At 51.4% G+C, this 17,553-nt stretch overlaps 1 protein-coding gene across 9 annotated transcripts in view; it reads left to right on the forward strand.

Annotated features, from left to right (window-relative positions):
* GRB10 (growth factor receptor bound protein 10) overlaps positions 1–17,553 on the forward strand; it is a 209,306-nt gene that overhangs the window by 162,333 nt on the left and 29,420 nt on the right. For 7 of the 9 annotated variants that reach the window (XM_069587312.1, XM_069587318.1, XM_069587315.1 and 4 more), the window contains 3 exons: positions 11,731–11,887; positions 14,520–14,635; positions 15,651–15,719. In XM_069587312.1, the coding sequence (XP_069443413.1) occupies positions 11,731–11,887; positions 14,520–14,635; positions 15,651–15,719 (342 nt within the window). Of the gene's footprint in view, positions 1–953; positions 1,339–10,604; positions 10,972–11,730; positions 11,888–14,519; positions 14,636–15,650; positions 15,720–17,553 lie in introns of those variants that run through there. The other 2 variants (XM_069587321.1, XM_069587320.1) reach the window with 2 other exon arrangements.

Raw genomic sequence — 17,553 nt, forward strand, 5'->3', positions numbered from 1 at the left:
CTGCCGGTTTCCCTGCGCCGCTGCCGGGCCCTCTCCGCCGCTGCCGGGCCCTCTGCGCCGCTGCCGGGCTCCCTGCGCCGCTGCCGGGCTCCCTGCGCCGCTGCCGGTTTCCCTGCGCCGCTGCCGGGCCCTCTGCGCCGCTGCCGGGCTCTCTGCGCGGCCGCCCCGCAGTGCGCCAGCGTGGACGTGGGCTTTCCGAGGGCAGGTGAGGCCGCACGCCTGTGTGAACCGAAGCGCCGTCTTTGCATTCTGCACACATTTCCTGACCCCGACCGGGGCTGAACTCCCTGGTGCCCGCGGATTTGGGGTCTTAACCCTCCTGACTGTGAAAACATACAAATGGGGAAGGAGGAGGAGCCTCTTGGTGCGGAGCGCTGTCTTTGTGACCCTGCCCCCTGTCGGTGACGGCAGGCGTGAGATGCTGGTTGAGGAGGGGCCTGCGGGTCATTATTGTCACACGATGTGTTTTTTAAACTTTTACTTTGAAATAACTTCAAACCTATAGAGCCTCTGCAGTAATGACACAAAGCCCTCCTGTAGCTTTTGGCTCAGATCCCCTAGTTGCTCACATGCTGCCCCATTTAAATCGTTTTCCTTGCTCCTGTACGTTTATGCCAGTGTGTGTAAATGTGTGCATCACGGCGCTCTGTAGCACACAGCAGTTACCAAAATCAGGGTGTTCGCATTACTAAGTGCAGGGATCCAACCTTAGTCGGAGTCTCTAATTGTCCTTTTTTCATCGGGATATAGTTGCTTTACAATGTTGTGTTAATCTCTGCTGTACAGCAAAGTGAGTCAACGATACATACCCCCACTCTTCTTTGGACTGGTTTCCATTCAGGTCACCACAGAGCTCTGAGCAGAGTTCCCTTACGCAGCAGATTCTCATTAGTTACCTATTTTATACGTGACATCAGTAGTGTATATATGTCAACCCAGTCTCCCAGTTCATCTCACCCGCCCGCCTTCCCCCGGGACCCACACATCCTCCCAGTGTCCTTTATAGCTTCTTTTTTTCTGGTTCGTGATCCCATACAGGCCCCGCCTCTGCACTGGCTTCAGTGTCTCTAATCTCCTTCCAAGTGGGGCCCAACCTGACCACTCCGTGTCGTCTGTCACGTACGCGGTTACTAGAGCCCTGCCTTTGCTTTGTAGGAGGTTTCTTTGGGGCCCCTTCAGGCTGTACGTGGTGGGCAGACCACAGGCAGCTGCCTTCTTCTCGGGGTTCTTTGGGGCCCCTTCAGGCTGTACGTGGTGGGCAGACCACAGGCAGCTGCCTTCTTCTCGGGGCAGGAGTTCGGGACGCTGTGATGCTGGTTTCTCTTGACACTAATGTGGGTATGTATTAGTCCTGTCGGCTGGGTTTCTCCATTGTGACGTGGCGTCTTTCCCTTGCAACTAGAAAGGAATTGAAAGGAAGGGAGCTTGGAGCCGTGTTACGTGTGTCGTCCTCTGACCTCCTTCGGCCGGTTCCCGTGTGGTGACTCCCGCCCTGTTCTGCGTTTGTCAGTCGGCCTTCAGCCGTGAGGATGAGCAGGGCTTCTCTCCCAGCTGTGTCTGGGTGTGCGATTATTTGTCATAAGAGCAGGTTAATTGTTATTGGTTTCCGTGACTCATGGCCACTGCAGTCCTTGTTTGGTTTGACCTCACATTGTCCCAGTGATGTGGGGCCATCCCGGGCCCTGGATTATGTTCAGCAGCAATTGTGCCTCAGCTTACAGACGATAGTAGTCCCCCCCCACACACACACACACACACGCCACTTGTGACAATCAGAGATATCTCAGACGTGGCCAAATGTGCCTCGGTGGGGGGATGGGGGGTGTCCAGCCTCCGTCAGGAACCACTCAGGGCGGGAAGGGGTACCGCTTTCTCTACTACATTTTAAGATTCATAAGGGAAAATGTGGGTTCAGTTCTTCAAATAGATTAGCCAGGAAAAGTCTTCAAATTTGCTCTATTTCTCCTGTGGCTTTCTTTATCCTTCTTTTTCCATGAGGAATAGAACTTGTACAAAAGTAGAATAGTGGTGAACCCCACATGCCCCCCGCCCAGACCCCCCAACTGTCGAACCACACCCCCTTATGTATTATATTGTTTTGACCCAAATTCCAGCCATCATATTGTTTATCTATAAATCTTTTAGTCTATTTCTATAAAAGATCCAGACTGTTTTCTTAACAATAGTATTAATACCATTGTGACACCTAATTCCTTAATCTCACTTTTGGAAAACTTTGTACTTAAGTAGGAATTGCATTTACACTGCACATCTGTAACCCTAGTGCCATGAATTCCCTTACAAGACACTGCCACCCCAGGGAAGGGCTCGGCCGTGGGAGTTTGCTCCTTCAGGGGCTCTGATCCACACTGAAAAACCCGCTCCCAGGCCACCTTGCAAGTTTCAGCACCACATTCATGCCTCAGGGCTGCCTGCGCCCAGCAGAGCTTGAGAGAGAACCCAGTCAGCAGACCCCTTACAGGTCATCTTGCCAACCCCTGCTCTGGGCACGGCACAGCCTTCACCACCCCCAGGATGGACGGGCCATGATAGGGGCCTCTTTTCTCAAGGACCATCACTGCCTCTCATCGTGGGCTTCAGCTGCTTGAAATACAGTGCAAACCTCGAATTCTTAGATTTTCAACTGATTAGACTAGAAACAGTTGAAAACCCCATAGAAGTCTCTGAGCTTAGCAGAAGCCCAGGGTGAGCTTCCTGCCAAGTGCTCCCTCTTCCTGAATTGGTGCTGTGGACAGTCTCTGTCCTGCAGCCGGTGGGGAGGGGGGTCTTTTAGGCACATGATGCCCCAGGAGGAGGAGTCGAGAGGCGTGTGTCTGGAATGAGCGTATATGGAGCGTTTGCTCTGGGCTGTGGCGTTGCATGCATATCTGAGTGACACTCACCATCAGCCTGTGTAACATCCCTCTCTTTGGGGTTGAGGATGTCGAAGGTCTAGGGTGGGATGGCTCATGCAGGGAGTGGGGAACAGGAGCTTGAATCCCACGCTGGCAGCTTCTACAGTCTCCGTAATGATGCACTTAGATGGCGTGGGGTTGGGGTTGGGGAGCGGGATGCCTTGGACATCAGGAGAGGGGGGCCAGCACCCAGTGCTTGTTTGATGAGTGCTTGCCTAATGGGGGGTGGAGGTTTGGAGATGCTCAGAGGAGGCCTGTGCTTTAAGGAATAGTATGCATTCTGCCAAACACATGTCATCTCCTTTCTCGGAAATATTTCCCCTCTTAGAGGTGGTACTCTGGGAAAATTGACATCCGGCCATTTATCCTGAGAAAATAATTCATGCCACACTCCAAGACTGATGTAAAGATGTGCCGGGGCGCTCTGTGGGAAGAAGGATCACTGAGAAGCCACTGAGTGGGCAGCCCTGGGACAGCACCGCCTTCCCTACAGCCGTGAGCAGAAATCCCCCGCTAGCACTAACACACCGGGGAAACACAGTGACCTGGGCACACCGTGATGTTGCTGCAGTCACATGAAGCTGGCACCGAGACTGTAAAACCTCAGACGCCGTCTGAGCCCGGTGGTGGCCATGCATCTATTTATAAACAGTGGTGCAGGGGAAGACGGGAAGGACACCCTCGAGAGCTGTAACTGTGAGTCTGGGCGTTGTCAGCGATGGCCACATTCTTTCCTCTGGCCCGTAATGTGTTTTCCAAATATGTTACAGTGAGACCTGCGAGAAAAGATGAATGTATCTGTGTCCCCTGGATGGCTTGGGTGTGAACGTGGGCGCCTGTCAGCACAAACACGACAGTGCTATTGTTGCTGGCGCAGGGCTGGTTGCCCAACCGAAAGTTACACTCAGACCAATCTCTCTGTTATGCATGAGTGTTTGTGTGTGTGCATTTGTGTGTATATGCATGTGTGTGTATTTATACAGATACGTGGAGGACAGGGAAGCCTGGCGTGCTGCAGTCCATGCAGCTGCAAAGAACCACACATGCCTTAGCAGTTGAACACCAACAAAAGTGTGCGTGTCAGGGATGTCCCCTCTGTACGATCCCATCTGCTCCATGTATGTGTGTGTGTCAGAAATGTCCCCTCTGTATGACCCATCTGCTCCATGTGTGTGTGTCAGGAATGTCCCCTCTGTATGACCCCATCTGCTCCTGACTTGGCACATCCTGGAGGCCACCAGCCTTGTCCTTACACAGAGCTCAGAGCATGGGAACACCCGTGTCGCCTGCACCCTGAATGACGTCCTCTCCTGTGCGTTGTAAAGCAGCCACCCTCCACAGCTCTCAGGGCCGTGGGCGGGCAGGCAGGACGGGGCATCTCTCGGCAGAGACTCGCACACCCCCTGCATGACCCGGAGCCCAGCCGTGGTGCCTAGTCCTGGAAGCTTGCGGGGAGGGGAGGCTTGTAGATGAGAATGGCTTGGCGCAGGGCTGCAGAGTCACAGCAGGTCGCTGCGGTGGAGTGGAAGCCTCAGCTGCGCTCTGACGCTCAGGAAGAAGGGAGGCAGGTATGGCAGGCAGGGGGTAGCGCTTCCCCGGGTGAATAGGCAGGCAGAGCAGCAAGCCAGGCCAGGCCCCAGGCGCTCTGCAGAGAAAGAGATGTGAACAGACGCTCCCAGGACAGCTCAGGACCCTGCTAGTGGGGGCCAGATGGGCCCCGAGAGCAGCCCTGTGCGTGTAAGGACTCTGATGCCCAGAGAAGCGCTGAGAATCTTCTCTCAGCTCCAGGGAAGTGGGGCCCATTGGTTCCTCTCTACCTCAACAAAGGAGAATAGGATTTGGGGGAAGAGGGGCGGTGGTGAACCATTTTTGAAGGCTTTATTGAATTTGTTATAATTTTGCTTCTGCTGTTTATGTTTTGATTTTTTTGCCTTTGAGGCTTGTGAGATCTTAACTCCTGACCAGCGATCAAGCCCACACCCCCTTCACTGGAAGGCAAAGTCTTCACCGCTGACCGCCAGGGAAGCCCCTAGGATGTTTTTTAAAGAGCTGCTATTTTTATTTCCTATAAGATACCGCTCTGTACAAATTGCTTTTCTCAAAGTAATAGGCTGTATGTATCTATTCTAGGAAACTTGAGAAGAAATATAGGTGAGCCAGTCAAAATTGATTCTTCCAGGTAGTGACTTTGAAGCGCCAGCAGGCAGCCTTGCACCCTGAACCTTGCCCACGAGCACCAGGCAACGAGGGTGTCCGTGGGGGGCTCCAGCTCTGTGCTTGACTTCCAGGAACTACTTTGTGAGTTGTTTTTAGAACTTTAATTCCTTTAGAAAGGATTGTGAGGACTTATAATATTTTTAATTGTCTCTGAAACCTTGAAATCAGTAGATTATAACGCAGACCCCTGTTTTTTTGAAAGTCCCTTTGGGTCCGTGTTGTTGAACAGAACGATGCTAATGTTGTCACAGCGTACGGTGGGCCCTTGTGATCATCTGTGGCAGCTTCACTTGTCACTCCTTGTGTCTCAAAAGAACATCAGTTTAGAACAGAACTGAAAACAGAAGTCAGTGGAATTACATTCTTTTCACTAAAACAAACCCAGCCCAGCCCTGGCCCTGCCCTAATCTGAAGTACATCTAATTTCATCCACATTTGCTAGGCCGTGCCACATGGGGGCTCTGAGGGCCCCCGGGGTCAGCAGCCTCGGGTGGCTCCCGGGAAGCCTCTTGCAGACAGAGAGAAGGGCAGTCAGCAGAGGCCCTGCTTCAGACCTGGGCCCCGGTGGACCCGTCTCCTCCCTCTAGGAGAGCGGTCCTCCCCACCTGGGGCTTCTGCCCTGTGTCTGGTTGGGAGAGAGGGATCCTGACCTTGGAGGGAGTTCGCGTCGGGCCCTACCGTGGCCTCTGCAGTGCTCAGGACTGTACCTGCCACTGCCCAGGCACCACTGGCTTTGCTGTTTTCCGTCCTCACAAGCCCGGCCAGACCAGGGTTTCCTCCACACCTCCCAACCCCATCACCCACTCTTCCCTCCCTTTTGATATTTTTTAAATTGAAATATAGTTAGTTCACAATATGTTGGTTTCATTTATACAACAAACTGATTCATCTTGCCTGGAGAATCCCATGGACAGAGGAGCCTGGCAGGCTACGGTCCCGAGGGTGGCCAAGAGATGGAAACAACTGAAGCGACTTAGCACACAGAGAGCACCTGTGGATGTATCTCCTTGCTCAGATCTTTTCCACTGTAGTTTACTACGCGACACTGGATACAGTCCCCTGTGCTGCACAGTAGGACCTTGCTGTTGATGTCTCATACGTAGTACTCTGTATCTGCTACCCCCAAACTTCTAATTAGTCCACCCCTCCCTTTCACCTCTGGTAACCAAAAGTTTTCTTTGTCTGTGAGTCTGTTTCTGTTTTGTAGACGAGTTCATTTGTATCATTTTTTTAGATTCCACATATAAGTTGTATCATATGATATTTCTCTTTCTCTACCTTACTTCCCTCAGCAATCTCCAGGTCCATCCATGTTGCCGCAGATGGCATTATTTCACACTTTTTCGTGGCTGAGTAGAATTCCATTGTATCTATGTACCACCGCTTCTTTATCCGTTTCTCTGTCGATGGATACTTAGGTTGTTTCATGTGAAGAGTACTGCTGTGAACACTGGGGTGCACGTGTCTTTCCAAATTAGAGTTTTCATCTTTTCTGAATACGCGCCCAGGGCTGGGATTGCAGGATGACGTGGCAGCTCTTCTTAGATGTTTTTAGGAACGTCCATTCTGTCCTGCACGGTGGCTGTGTGAGTTTACAGGCCCACCCACAGCACAGCAGCATTCTCTTCTCTCCACATCGTCGCCTTTGTTAGTTGTCTGTAGACTTTCTGAGGTTGGCCATTCTGACCCATGTGAGGTGGTCCCTCACTGTGGTTTTGATTCACATTTCTGTAATTGGTAGCGGTGCTGAGCAACTTCTAGTGTGGCCTCCCTTTCAATATTGATCTTCCCGCCTGGATGCCCCCTGGTGGCCCTTGGATACAGCCTGGCTTCTCCCTAAGGGTTTACCCACAGGATTTACAGGAGGCTTCGGGAGTTAATGAGAAGCCCAGCTTACATCCTCACTTTGAAAATGTATTTAAGCAGGACCCAGAGGGCTTTCGAACTGAGGAGAAAGTTGGATGATAAAGAACTGAGACAAGGGCTCAGCTCAGACGCAGCCGGCCCTCTGGGTCGTGTGCCCAGGATGGCCTATCTACTCGGCTCAGCCCCAGCACTGAGAGCCCTCCGACCCCCCAGGGATGCCCTGCACCTCGGCTGACCCTGAGACAAAGGGCTGAGAGGCCTCCGCTTGCCGTTTTCACGGGTTGGTCTCTGCCAGTGTCAAGAGCCTGCAGGATTCGGACAAGACTCCGACCTGCAAGGCCCCAGCAGGAAATGTTTGGTGTCCGAAGCAGAAATAACGGCGGCAGGAGGGAGGTGGCCCTCCGCCTGTCTGCCTGTTGGGGGCCGTGGACATGATGTATCTTCAACCCCAGCTCTCCTTAAACTCCTTCCTGCACATTTGCACAGATCCAAGCTCTTGCTCCCCTCTCTGCACAGTGAATGCAGCAAGGTGTCAACAGAGCTGCAGGAAAAACAGAACCTCTGTTCCCACGTCAAGGCTTTTAGGACGGGCTGGGGCACCAAGCCAGTCAGAGGACTGTGTGTGGCACAGCCTTCCTCCCCCGTGAACCCTGAGCTGGAGGAGTCTCAAGCTGTTGATGTAATTATCCCTCTCTAATGTTATTTTTAATTCAAAGCTTATTTATTTTTATGATTCATACAGCAAGAAAGCAACGCAGTCCAGGAATTTATTACAAATTTCAGAATCGGAATTCCACCATGCAGACGGCATACGTTCTCATATTTTCTAAGTATATAAGGAGGTGTTACGGTGAACGTGATTTGCTCTTTTTTTAATTTTTTGGTGTTTAAAAAATAGTTTTACTTTAGATAGTTCATATACTAGGATATAGTTGACTTACAGTGTTGTGTTCATTGCACGTGATTCAGTTAATGCATATACATAGATCTATTCTAGGCTTCCCTGGTGGCTTAGGTGGTAAAGAATCTGCCTGCAATGTGGGAGACCTGGGTTTGATCCCTGGGTTGGAAAGATCTCCTGGAGAAGGAAATGGCAACCCACTGTAGTATTCTTGGCTGGAGAATTCCATGGACAGAGGAGCCTGGCGGGCTACAGTCCATGGGGTCACAGAGAGTCAAACATGACTGAGCAGCTAACACTTTCATTTTCATATCTAGTCTTTTTCTCAGATTCTTTTCCCATATAGGTGATTCTGTAACAAATGGCAGTCTTGTCTTTAAACGCAATTAGCTACTTAATTTCCTTTGCAGTGCAAAAACGGAAGATTCAGCAGTTGGCTTTTCCGAGTTATTGTTCCCACTGAATCTCAGTGATCATGAGGTCTGCTGTCTTCATTGCAAACTGGAGTCAGTCATGGCTGTCCGGGTCTAGTCCCCCGCCTCGCCTGTGTCTCAGGCCTTCAGCGAGCTCCTGCCTTGCCCCCAGCTCCCCAGTGCATGTGAGGGCACCCCAGGGGTAGGCAAAGGGGGCTGGGAGCTTTTCAGAAGAGGCTCCCGTTAGCCCCAGCCAGGCTGACCCCATGAGGCTGCTGCCAGATCCCCTCTTTACAGGCACAGAGGCCGGGCCCAGCCAAGTCCCCATGGCTAGTTGCTGATGAGGCCGATTGCAGTGGGTCTGATTCTCCCCAGAACCCCTACCTCAGCCAGGGGGGTCATGAATGATGCTTCCCCTTCCATCACTGGGGTCACAGAGCCAGGGAGTGACCAGGCCAGACTGGCGCTGCTGGTCTGTGCTCTGAGTCCCGTCCCCCCAACCACCTCGCAGGACCCAGATCCGTGTGTTCCCCAAACAGGTTTACCCTGAAGCCCTGTGTCCCCTCGGGGTCAATCTCATCCTGGCTGAACTGTGAATTAGTGGAGTGGAGGCCTTGGCAAGCTAACGAGAAAGAAGCTCCTGCATCCCGCCCTCACAGGACCATGAGCATCTCACTCGGGACCTTAGCCCGCTCCCCGGCATCCCTCAGCCCAGGCCTGCTGCACCAAAGGCTGAGATGGAAGACTCTGACTTGTTTCCAGAATGAGCCCGGCCCTGCCCCGTTGCTGACTGCAGGGGTGGTGGGCACAGGGCAAGACGCCCCTTCTGGAGCTGTTGGCTTTAGAGGCTGGCAGTTCCAACAGCACCTTCCTTTGTGCGTTGGTTGGTTACACTCTCCTCTCGAGCTCGTCATGCTCCCTGGGTGAGACTGTGGGTGTGTATGGTGGCTTCCTTGGCTTTCTGCCTTGGGGCCTGTTTAATCTGGTCAGCAGGCCCTGGTGACTTTGGCGAGATAACTGGATGGCGCTGTGTCGGGGTGGAGCTGACAGTACAGGATCTAAGGTCCTGTCCTGGCAGCCTGTAACCCTTGTGTCTGTCTGTGTCACAGGCTGCAGCCTGCCTGCCCCACCCCCAGCTGTTCCCTGGCTCTGGGGATCTGAAAGCTGGGGACGTGGCCATATGACCAAGCACATCTTAGATTTTAATACTCGGTCTATATTTAGACCTCTGGGGGCATGGCCTTGGAGCAAAGGGAAATGAAGAAAGAGTTTAAAGGAAAGTGCAGTAGGACCGAAAAGAAGATTTAAAAGCTGCTGCTATAGCTGATTTGGGCAGGAAGACCCTTGGAGAGAGACAGGAAACACTTCAACCTAATTTAAACTTCCTAGAGAAGATAATATTCGTTGTAATCACAGATAAGTTCACTTAGAAACTTAGGAAAGAAGGAAAATTAGGAACATGCTGATTTGGGTATTTGTATGTCTGCAGTGCTGTGGAAGATTTATATATTTATAATTTGCATATTTATGATTATATGTACTTATATGTAATTAGCATATATATCAGTTGTATGAATTCTTTTTCTAGGTTTGTTTTTCTTTTGTATTAATGTATTTGTTCTTACAGAGTTTTTACCTATACACCAGAGACATGTTTTCTTTGTTAAAATTCCATTTTGTTTTCATAAACTCAGTCATGTTATCTGTATTTGAATATTTAATTGGTTTTGGAGAAGTAGAACTGTCATTCAGTGAAACGTCAGTTCCAGAAAAGACATGGATTGGGTTTCATTTAAGATGAATGTGAGTTATAAGCAGGCTCCTGAGTCCTGATCCGCCCCCACCAGGTTGAACGGCTGGTGGAGAGGTGGTGGGAACAGTGTCCCTGCCCCACTGACAGCTCAGTCCCTGGGGTGGTCCTGTCTGCCCTCTGGCTCTGAGACTCTAAGCCTGCTGTGGACAGTCCTCAGGGGAACACACCCTCCCTGTGGACTTCATATTAGCAACTCACCGTCTCCTGTGAGACTCCTCGCAGTGGAGAGAAATGTTCAAATTCTGCACTTAATCAAAACTCGAGAAAAAGGACTTGGAGCGGGGAGGGAGGAGTGGAGCCAGCTCCTCAGGACCAGCTGACATTCGGGCCGCAGAAAGCTCCAGCTCCAAACTTGCAAGTGATAGCATGCCTTGCAGGGCTCAAGGTTGCTGAGAGATTTGGCAGCCAGGCCTGGGTTCAGAGAACACACGTGCTCGGGCCAAGCATCCTGCCTGGGCGTCACAACCGTGGGGAGGAGTGAGCGGGCATTTTGCTGGAGCACTGGTCTGAGCCTCGTGTTGCTGTCCTGTTGTCATCATGTCCGCCTCGGGCGGGAGCACCGAGTAGGGGAGCGATTGCATCAGGCCCAGGCAAGGCCCTGATTGGTCTGCCCCGCGTGGCTTAATTCACGAGCTAGAGGACCGAGCCAAAGGCAGCCTTGTAGCAGCTGCCCTGCTGCCCAGAGACAGCCTGCCCACCAGGCCTCTGTCGGTGGGTCGGTGCCCAGAGTGGGGGTCCTGCCTGCCAGGGACAGTGGGAAAGGCTGGGGATACACTCCCCTTCAAGACACAGTCTTGATTTAAAATGCCATCTTGTTCCTCTGACTGCTTTTTCCATGCTGTTGAGGTAAGATTGTTTTAAGCGTCTCATGTTTCCTCTCAAGGCTACACCCCTGCTGATTTTGCAGCTGGGACAGAGAAAATGTGTGCTCCTCTGAATTTTTGCTTGGCCGTTCCCCTGTCTGGGAGCTGCCATAGGCCATGGCTTTGAACAGCTCTGGGGAAACAAAGCTGGCTTGGAATTTTGTAGGGGGAGGGCCGAAGAGTTTGGGGACTGCCCTTTTCAGTTGTTTGAGTTTCGGCGTGTTCATGTTCCTTTTCTCATCTTCTTCCTGAGCTACAGTGAGCATGAGGTGGGTAGGGAATGACGGGAGGAGGCAGTGGGTGCTGCCTGCGGCACTGGGGACCCTTGAAAGGGAGAGCAGCTGGAGTCACCCAGACTTAGGGATTCCTGCGGGGCGTCTGTTGCTTTCAGTTGGTTCAGCTGTAAACTGTCCCACCCCAAGACCACCAGCAGCATTAAAAGGAAATCTGGGACTTCCTGAGACAGACCGTGGAAAAGCAGCTCGTACACTGGTTTGGCCATATGTCCGGAGGTCTCTTGGGTGTTTTCAGAGCCTGTGTTGGAATCCTATCTGTCCTGTGCATCCGCAGGGGATGAGAGGGGAGTGTTGATGGGTGCAGCCTGCGGTCACCTGCTGCTTGGAAAACCAAAAATACATGTTGGAGTGCTGTCATCTATAATTTCCCCTAGTGTGTTGTATCAGTGTTTATTTCTGAAGACCCGAAGTTGTTCATCTGAAGGTGTCATATTCTTGTGTTGCAGGATGTTAAAGTCTTCAGTGAAGACGGGACAAGCAAAGTGGTGGAGATTCTGGCAGACATGACGGCCAGGGACCTGTGCCAGCTGCTGGTTTACAGAAGTCACTGTGTGGACGACAACAGCTGGGCGCTGGTGGAGCACCACCCACACCTGGGATTAGGTGGGGAGCCGGTCTGGGTAGGGGCAGCTGTGGGAGGGGGCAGCTCCAGGTGGGAGAGCAGCTTCAGAAGAGGGGGCAGCTCCAGGAGGGGGAGCAGGTCTGGGAGGGGGCAGCTCCAGGTGAGGGAGCAGCTCCAGGAGGGGGGCAGGTCTGGGTAGGGGCAGCTCTTGGCAGGGGGCAGCTCCAGGAGTGGGAGCAGATCTGGGAGGGGGCAGCTCCAGGTGGGGGAGCAGCTCCAGGAGGGGGCCAGGTCTGGGTGGGGGCAGCTCTGGGCAAGGGGCAGCTCTGGGCGGGGGCAGCTCCAGGAGGGGGGGGCAGCTCCAGGAGGGGGAGCAGCTCTCAGTGGGGGCAGCTCCAGGAGGGGGAGCAGGTCTGGGTGGGGGGCAGCTTCAGGTGGGGGGGGCAGCACCAGGTGTGGGAGCAGCTCTGGGTGGTGAGCAGCTCCAGGATGGGGAGCAGCTCTGAGTGGGGGCAGCTTCAGGAGGGGGAGCAGCTCTGGGCAGGGGCAGCTTCAGGAGGGGTAGCAGCTCCAGGTTGGGGAGTAGCTCCAGAAGTGGGAGCAGCTCTAGGAGGGGGAGCAGGTCCAGGTGGGGGCAGCTCCAGGATGGGGAGCAGCTCTAGGAGGGGGAGCAGCTCCGGGACGGGGAGCAGCTCCGGGTGGGGAGCAGCAGTGGGTACTCAGGGTGCTGCCAGGTGAAGGCCACCACCAGCAGATGCCAGACTGTCACTGCAGTGTCCCTGCCAGTGGAGCAGGTGGTCTATCTGTGCTCCTGCTTCTTCTCCTCTTCTAAACTCTCCCTTCTGGTGCTTCCAGAATCTCACTCTTGGATGTTTGGAGCAGTGATTCTCAAGGGCTAGGACACAGTAAGAAGGAGGGTCCCTCTGGTTCAGCAGGAGGACTGGCTGTGAGAGGCCCGGGGCTGGCTGCACACCTGTGCTCTGGGGAGTCAGCCAGAGGTGCCCTGGAAGATTCTGGCATCGCTCTGCAGAGCCGTTCCTTCACCAGATGGGGTTGGGGAGCCGGGGTGACAGCCTGCAGGAAGGCACAGGGAGGCCCCCAGGAGTGGAGGGGGCAATGTCATCTAAGTTTGAGTTTCCCGCAGTGTCTCTGGGTATTTGAGAGAGCAAGAGACTATTTTGAAATGCGTGCTATTTACAGAACTTATTAAAGTTTGAGGTTTGTTTGTTTGGTGGCTGATTTCAGGTGAAGAAGCTTTTCAAACTTTCATTTGATTTTCTATTGGATAATGTATGGTGCTTCTAAAATCATAGGCAAGTATTTAAAACCAGAGTTTTCTGTATGTAAGTCAGCTGTATTTTCTTTCCATGTCTTGAAGGAGAGAAAAGCTGCACAGCTTGCAAACGTCTTCCCGTAGTTGAAAGACTTTCTTATAACCTTTTAGAACAATTAATAAATTGAAATTAAACCTAGGTCTGGAATATTCCTTTCACTAACTGGCATTTGTGCAACTCATATTATACAATCTAAGCCTACGTAATACGAGGTACATTTGAGTTGGCACTGCTTGAGGTCATGTGTTCTGGCTCCGCTGTGCTGTCAGACAGACGGTGGTTTAAAGTAAGCACTAAGAACTTCTGACTTCTTTCCTGTCACTGCGGATGTGCAGTGCACTTGTGTGTCATCTGAGGCTTTTCCCTTTGTCCCCAGCAACCTTCTACCGGGTACATTCAGCAGTGCTCAATGAGCAACTGACTGGAAGCTCCAGTGTGAGACATCGCCCTAGTGGTCTCATAGGGCCACCCAAGGCATCTGCTGACACACAAGTCATTAGGAAACTAGATAGTGTCGGAGCCCTGCAGTTTGTATGTGCGCACACGGGCACACACATGTATATATGGACATATATACATATGCATGTACGCACGTGCGTATATATCCATATACATGTGTACAGAGATACATAGAGAATTAATTTTAAAGATGTGTCTGCATAATTAGATCCAAATATAATGAATGTTGTTGAAAGACTATGCAAGAGTCTGGCCACTTTTAATTTACAAGGAACTATGAAAGCATCTTCAGCAGATATTCTAATACCTGACCGTCACTGTCCACAGAGAATGCGTGCAGTGGCTACAGACAGACAGGACATTGTCACATGCAAGGACTGCTTGAGAGATTGTTATTCCAGTATTTCTTCTCGTAGCACCTACTATAACATCATATAGTAGAGACATGACGTGTGCTAAACCCTGGGAGATGCTTCATCACATGAAGAAAATTTGTTCTGAGGGAATAAGAAATGAAGTGCATAGACACAGTAGTCTCAGGGATGTGATCCTCACAAGTTTCATCCTTTATTCTTTCTCTGATTCACAGATGGATTGACATACTCCCCTCTAGGGAACAACAGTTCATTATAGCCAAGTAAAGAGGGGGAATGAAAAGAAGTATGCAAAAGCAAGGACTGATCTGAGTTCCTCATACTCTGAGTCCTAAGACCTCCTATGCGCTTGATAACGCATTAAAGTGAGATTTCAATTTAGTTTAGCTCTCAGTCTCATCTTCGCCACGATGCTTAAAGAATGGAAAAGTCGGGTTTTGTATTTGGTTGCAAGGCTGCCTGGAAGGTTCTGCCTGTCTCATCTCCGACAACACTTTCTCCTGCAGAGCGGTGCTTGGAAGACCATGAGCTGGTGGTCCAGGTGGAGAGCACCATGGCAAGTGAAAGTAAATTTTTATTCAGGAAGAATTATGCAAAATACGAGTTTTTCAAAAATCCCATGGTGAGTTTTATCACTTTGGATTTGGGGTTTGGAACTCTGGAAATATTGCAAGTATAAACTACTTGTGTTTCATTGTAGCTGATCACAAAATAACTGACTGAGATGTAGTGGGAGGCAGATGGTTTGACAATCAGTGTTGCTAGTTAACCCAGCAATACTGGCTGGAAACCGTCTCTCTGATGCATAATTGAATGCCTTTGTTCTGACCAAAGTAACCATCTCCTTTTCCCAAAAGTAACAGTGGGTGAGGAGGTCAGTCTCTAAATGGAGAGAGAGAGCTGGGGTGAGCTTCTTCAGTTATTTTGGAAGTTCTTAGTTCAGCTGGAGCAACTTGGTCAAATATTCAGTAAAATAAAAACTCATTACTCTTGGCAAGTGGCAAATATTGCTTTGGGATTATTGGAGGAAGAAGCAGTAGAGAAACCGACATCTGGGTATGTTAAGCTGGTTTCTTGGAGTTTTCTGTTTTGGGGAGCTGGGGCCCTTGCCTTGTGGGATGTCAGCATGGGAAGCCTCGTACCCGCCGTGGCATGAGCCCCAGTCCTGAGTCACAGCAGCAGTAGCTGGGGGAGAAGTCCCAGTGCCTACTTCTGGTCCTGATAGTTTAGCTGCTTTTTTATTGAAAAGAAGAGATCTGATAACTGCTTTTGGATAATGCACCAGAAAAGGCTTCTTCACATCCCCGTGCTCAAGTCCTGGTTTCAAGAGTTCTTTGTCTTGGGCACCCACCTGTGTCCTTGAGTTAGGGAGTGGGGCAGCCCTCTGCCTGGGTACACTGTGAGGCGTGGGTCAGAGAGGGCATCACAGACTTCAAACTTGATCCTGCCTTTAATAGAAGATGCAGCCTTTCTGAAGTCAGTGTTTCCACTGTGTGATAAATTAAAAGGACCATCATTTTAAATACAGATTGTCCATAATCGTGCCTAGAGGGATGTTTTTAGTACTGGCATATCTGTAAGTAGGTTTTCCCCACTTGGAAGCTAACCTTTATCGTCTTTGTTTTTCCACATCGTAGAATTTCTTCCCGGAACAGATGGTTACGTGGTGCCAGCAGTCCAACGGCAGTCACACCCAGCTGTTGCAGGTACTGGGCAGGAAGAGGCTTCTGCTGGAGTTTTTGCATAGATGCTCTCGGGCTGCCCCAGGGGCCTGGTAGAAACTTGGATCAGTTGAGCTCGTCCTCACAAATATGAGCCTTGGCTCCTGTTGGAATTTAGAGTATCCAGGAATACATATTTACTTGGGAAAGCTGTGTGTAGCCAGGCTTCCCAGGTGACGCTACTGGTAAAGAACCCACCTGCCACTGCAGGAGACATGAGAGACTCAGGTTCGATCCCTGGGTGGGGAAGATCCCCTAGAGGAGGGCCTGGCAACCCACTCCAGTATTCTTGCTGGAGAGTCCCATGGGCAGAGGAGCCTGGCAGGCTACAGTCCATGAGGTCGCAGAGTTAGACACAACTGAAGTGACTTAGCACGCACACAGCCAGGCTTCCTCAAAACAAGCACTTAGAAACAGGATAGACTGGCAGAGGCCATCGGAGCAGGAGAGTGGGGTAGAGAAGCTCTAGCTCCCGTGTCCCCTGTGAGCACCAATCCCATCTGCAAGCACAAGGCCCTGGAAATTGCTACAGCAAGAGTGAGTCCGTCTCATAGCAAAAACTGATCCATGCATGCATGCTAAGTCGCTCAGTCCTGTCCAGCTCTTCGCGACCCCATGGACTGTGGCCCACCAGGCTCCTCTGTCCACGGGACCCTCCAGGCAGAATACTGGAGTGGGTTGCCATGCCCTCCTCCAGGGGATCTTTCCAACCCAGGGATGAAACCTGCGTCCCTTCAGTCTCTGGCTTTGGCAGGTGTCTTATTTATCACTAGCACCACTTGGGAAGTCCCCAAAACTGATTAGGTTGCTCTAAAATCCTTAAAAAGTTACTTCTTATACTCTAAAAAACCCAACATACCTATCTTCATTGTCTCCTCGCTTCCTAAAGTCTGCTCCTAGTTAAACCTGGCCTTTCCCTCCCCTACTGATGGAGGGGGCCACCAGCTACCTCTCCACACTTACTGCTGACTCATGCTCTTCTAGGAGGTCAGAATATTCCTCTGTGCCCCTAAAAATGTATCTCTTAACAGTGTGTTAAGTGAGAGAATAAACAATTCACTAACGTAACCAGCACTTTCTGCTGCTGCTGCTGCTGCCAAGTCACTTCAGTCGTGTCCAACTCTGTGCGACCCAAGAGACAGCAGCCCACCAGGCTCCCTCGTCCCTGGGATTCTCCAGGCAAGAGCACTGGAGTGGGTTGCCATTTCCTTCTATATAATATGAGAAAGTACTAGAATGTAGTTCCTATAGAATTCTTCCCTGAGCCCTCCCTTTCCTGCTTTATTTCTTCTGCCTCTGGAAGCTGAGAGCCTCCATATTCTGTTCTGGGCCCTCCCACCACAGCATCTGTCTGCTCTGGGCTAGAGTTGTCCATACTTAGTTATCCTGGTTTAGGCACAATGAGGGGCACATGATTTCCTGCAACCTAGTTGCCTGATTTGAGATGATTTGGTGCTTGGTGAGGGGTGCAGTGACCTCTGGAGGCCCCAGAGGCACTGCCTGGGGAGCGCTGGGACCTGCCCAGCTGGCCTGTCCCGCCTGCAGAAGGAGAAATGTCTGTTTCAGTCAGTGGCGGGGACCCACAAGGTCCTCTCTTTCCCAGAGAAAGAGGTGCTGCCAGTGGGCGGAGTTAATGGGGACAGTGGGTGTTTGTTTCAGGAGACGGACAGACACAGGACACATAGCTTCAGCAGGGGACATGTGGTCAAAGTGGCAGCCAGATGGCTTCTCCCAGCCCACGTGCTCCCGATCAGTGCTTCTGGCACCTCTGTTGCCCCAACTCTGCGGATCAGACTGGGATTTCTAAGGAAAAATAGAA

The sequence above is a fragment of the Ovis canadensis genome, chromosome 4 (assembly GCF_042477335.2).
Source record: "Ovis canadensis isolate MfBH-ARS-UI-01 breed Bighorn chromosome 4, ARS-UI_OviCan_v2, whole genome shotgun sequence".
Taxonomy (NCBI): Eukaryota; Metazoa; Chordata; class Mammalia; order Artiodactyla; family Bovidae; genus Ovis; species Ovis canadensis.